General features: G+C 52.1%; 1 protein-coding gene across 1 annotated transcript in view; it reads right to left on the bottom strand.

The window, feature by feature from the left end:
* Nucleotides 1–138: 138 nt before the first annotated feature.
* The window catches only part of EMH_0089080 (glycerol-3-phosphate dehydrogenase, putative), a gene marked incomplete at both ends in the record, with an annotated part of 2038 nt that continues 467 nt past the window's right edge, over nucleotides 139–1709 (bottom strand). Inside the window, 5 exons of the mRNA XM_013501385.1 lie at nucleotides 139–483; nucleotides 619–768; nucleotides 923–1072; nucleotides 1218–1372; nucleotides 1506–1662. Of these exons, the coding sequence (XP_013356839.1) occupies nucleotides 139–483; nucleotides 619–768; nucleotides 923–1072; nucleotides 1218–1372; nucleotides 1506–1662 (957 nt within the window). The remainder of the gene's footprint in view (nucleotides 484–618; nucleotides 769–922; nucleotides 1073–1217; nucleotides 1373–1505; nucleotides 1663–1709) is intronic.

Here is a 1709-nt window from a genome sequence, read left to right as displayed (position 1 = left end):
CTGAACATCCGGCGGTTAGTCGCCTGGTTGTCTTCAGACTTTGTGGAGACTAAACCGATACGCCGTGAGTAAGTGTTCACCTCCTTTGCGGGTCCAGTGACCTGCAACTTCCATTATCTTTGCCCAGGCATTCAAGCTTTACAGCTTGGCGCAATTATTCTCTGCCTTGTGGTTGCTTTCTTCTGAGGCGCTGTCGGGGGTGTCTGGTGGGTTCCTTGTCAGTTCACTGATGCTTCTCCCAAGCTTCTTCATGCGGGACGCAATTCGTGTCCTTGCATCTTTCACGAGCGAGGGAACTTTCAGCTTCACGCAATCTTCACTCCGCTGAATGCTACGCGGCCGATTGGTGCGGAAAACGTCGAGGATTGCCTCCGGCTCGGCATTTTCAAATGCTACCGCGTACGTCGACATGAACAACGGGAAAAGATGCTCAACTTCGTTTGCACGTATCACCTCAGCCACCAGTTCGAGCGTAGCCGGCCCCTGGCGCACACACACAAAGTAGCACGGGAATGTTGAGAAGTCCAGGATACAGAGGGCTTCATGGTAAAAGGGCGAATACTCCCATTGCCCCTTGTATAAACACGTGAAGGCTGCCGCTATCAGGGGAATGCATACTTGCAGCTTTTGGCCGTTGAGCATTTCCTTCTCCAGCTGATCCCAGTCCTTGCCTCTGTTGCGCACGAAAGCCGCAGCCACTCTGGCGTTGCGCCCTCCAAATACGGTAGTGATAACATCAGCATAGCCTGCGCTGTCGTACAGCGTGTCCTGTGGCAACCATAGACGTACACGGGAGGGCTGAGCTGTTATGTATGGAACGGCCACCTTTGCAGCACAAAAGACATCATGGTTGGCACACGGCCCTGGCTACTACAACAATCTCTTGGCAGGTGAAGCGGGCAGCCTGATTTATGTCGCTCACAGCAAGGAGATCCCCGAAAAAGAGCATGGTGAATGTCTTTATCTCCTCCACTCCAAGGCGGAGGATTGCTGCCTTTGTGTTAGTACCCTGGCCCATTCCTTCGCAGAAACCACCGGCAAGGGCGACGACGTTCTTCAGTGCTCCGCAAACCTGCACCGTCACAAGAAGCGGCTTAACATGGTTAAGCAGCCTTGATCTACCCCGCCACCAGAGCAGCTGAGCCCTGCGTGTTCTAGGCCAACAGATACGGAGAGATGCAGATAACGGGCGAAAGTAACATAACGCCACAACTCACCTCGACGCCGTCAACATCTGGGAGAACGTTGATCTTGAAGTTAGGTCTGTCAAAAAGCAATTGCCACAACGCTGCCGTCTCGGTCTCACCGTCTGCATGGCCAATTGTCGCCTCCGCGAAGTTTTCAGCGGCAACATCGTTAGCCACATTTGCGCCTACGAAGAACGATAACAAAATACAGCTCTTATTTCCTTCAAAAACAATCAATGTGAAATGCTTGACGCTGAACATGCACTGCTCATTCAACATATCCCAGGCAAATGCAGCAAACTTGCGGCAAACTCTCACCCGAAAGGATACATGGCTTCGGCAGGTCCAATATAGAACCGATTTCGTGTGTCAGGGTCAAAGGCCAACCATTCCTGACACCAATACCCTTAATGAGCGATATGGCCCGGCAATGTGGCGGCAGTAGCTTAGCTTTCCTCAGTTCTCGGCACGCTCTCTGCTCACATACAAGCGACTCAGCATTTTGAAAGGTTTCCTGTAAAC

Source organism: Eimeria mitis, genomic scaffold (assembly GCF_000499745.2).
Source record: "Eimeria mitis Houghton genomic scaffold, Emh_scaff6800, whole genome shotgun sequence".
Taxonomy (NCBI): Eukaryota; Apicomplexa; class Conoidasida; order Eucoccidiorida; family Eimeriidae; genus Eimeria; species Eimeria mitis.
The sequence above is the reverse complement of the archived record's forward strand: the minus strand, read 5'-3'. Positions and strand labels throughout refer to the sequence as shown.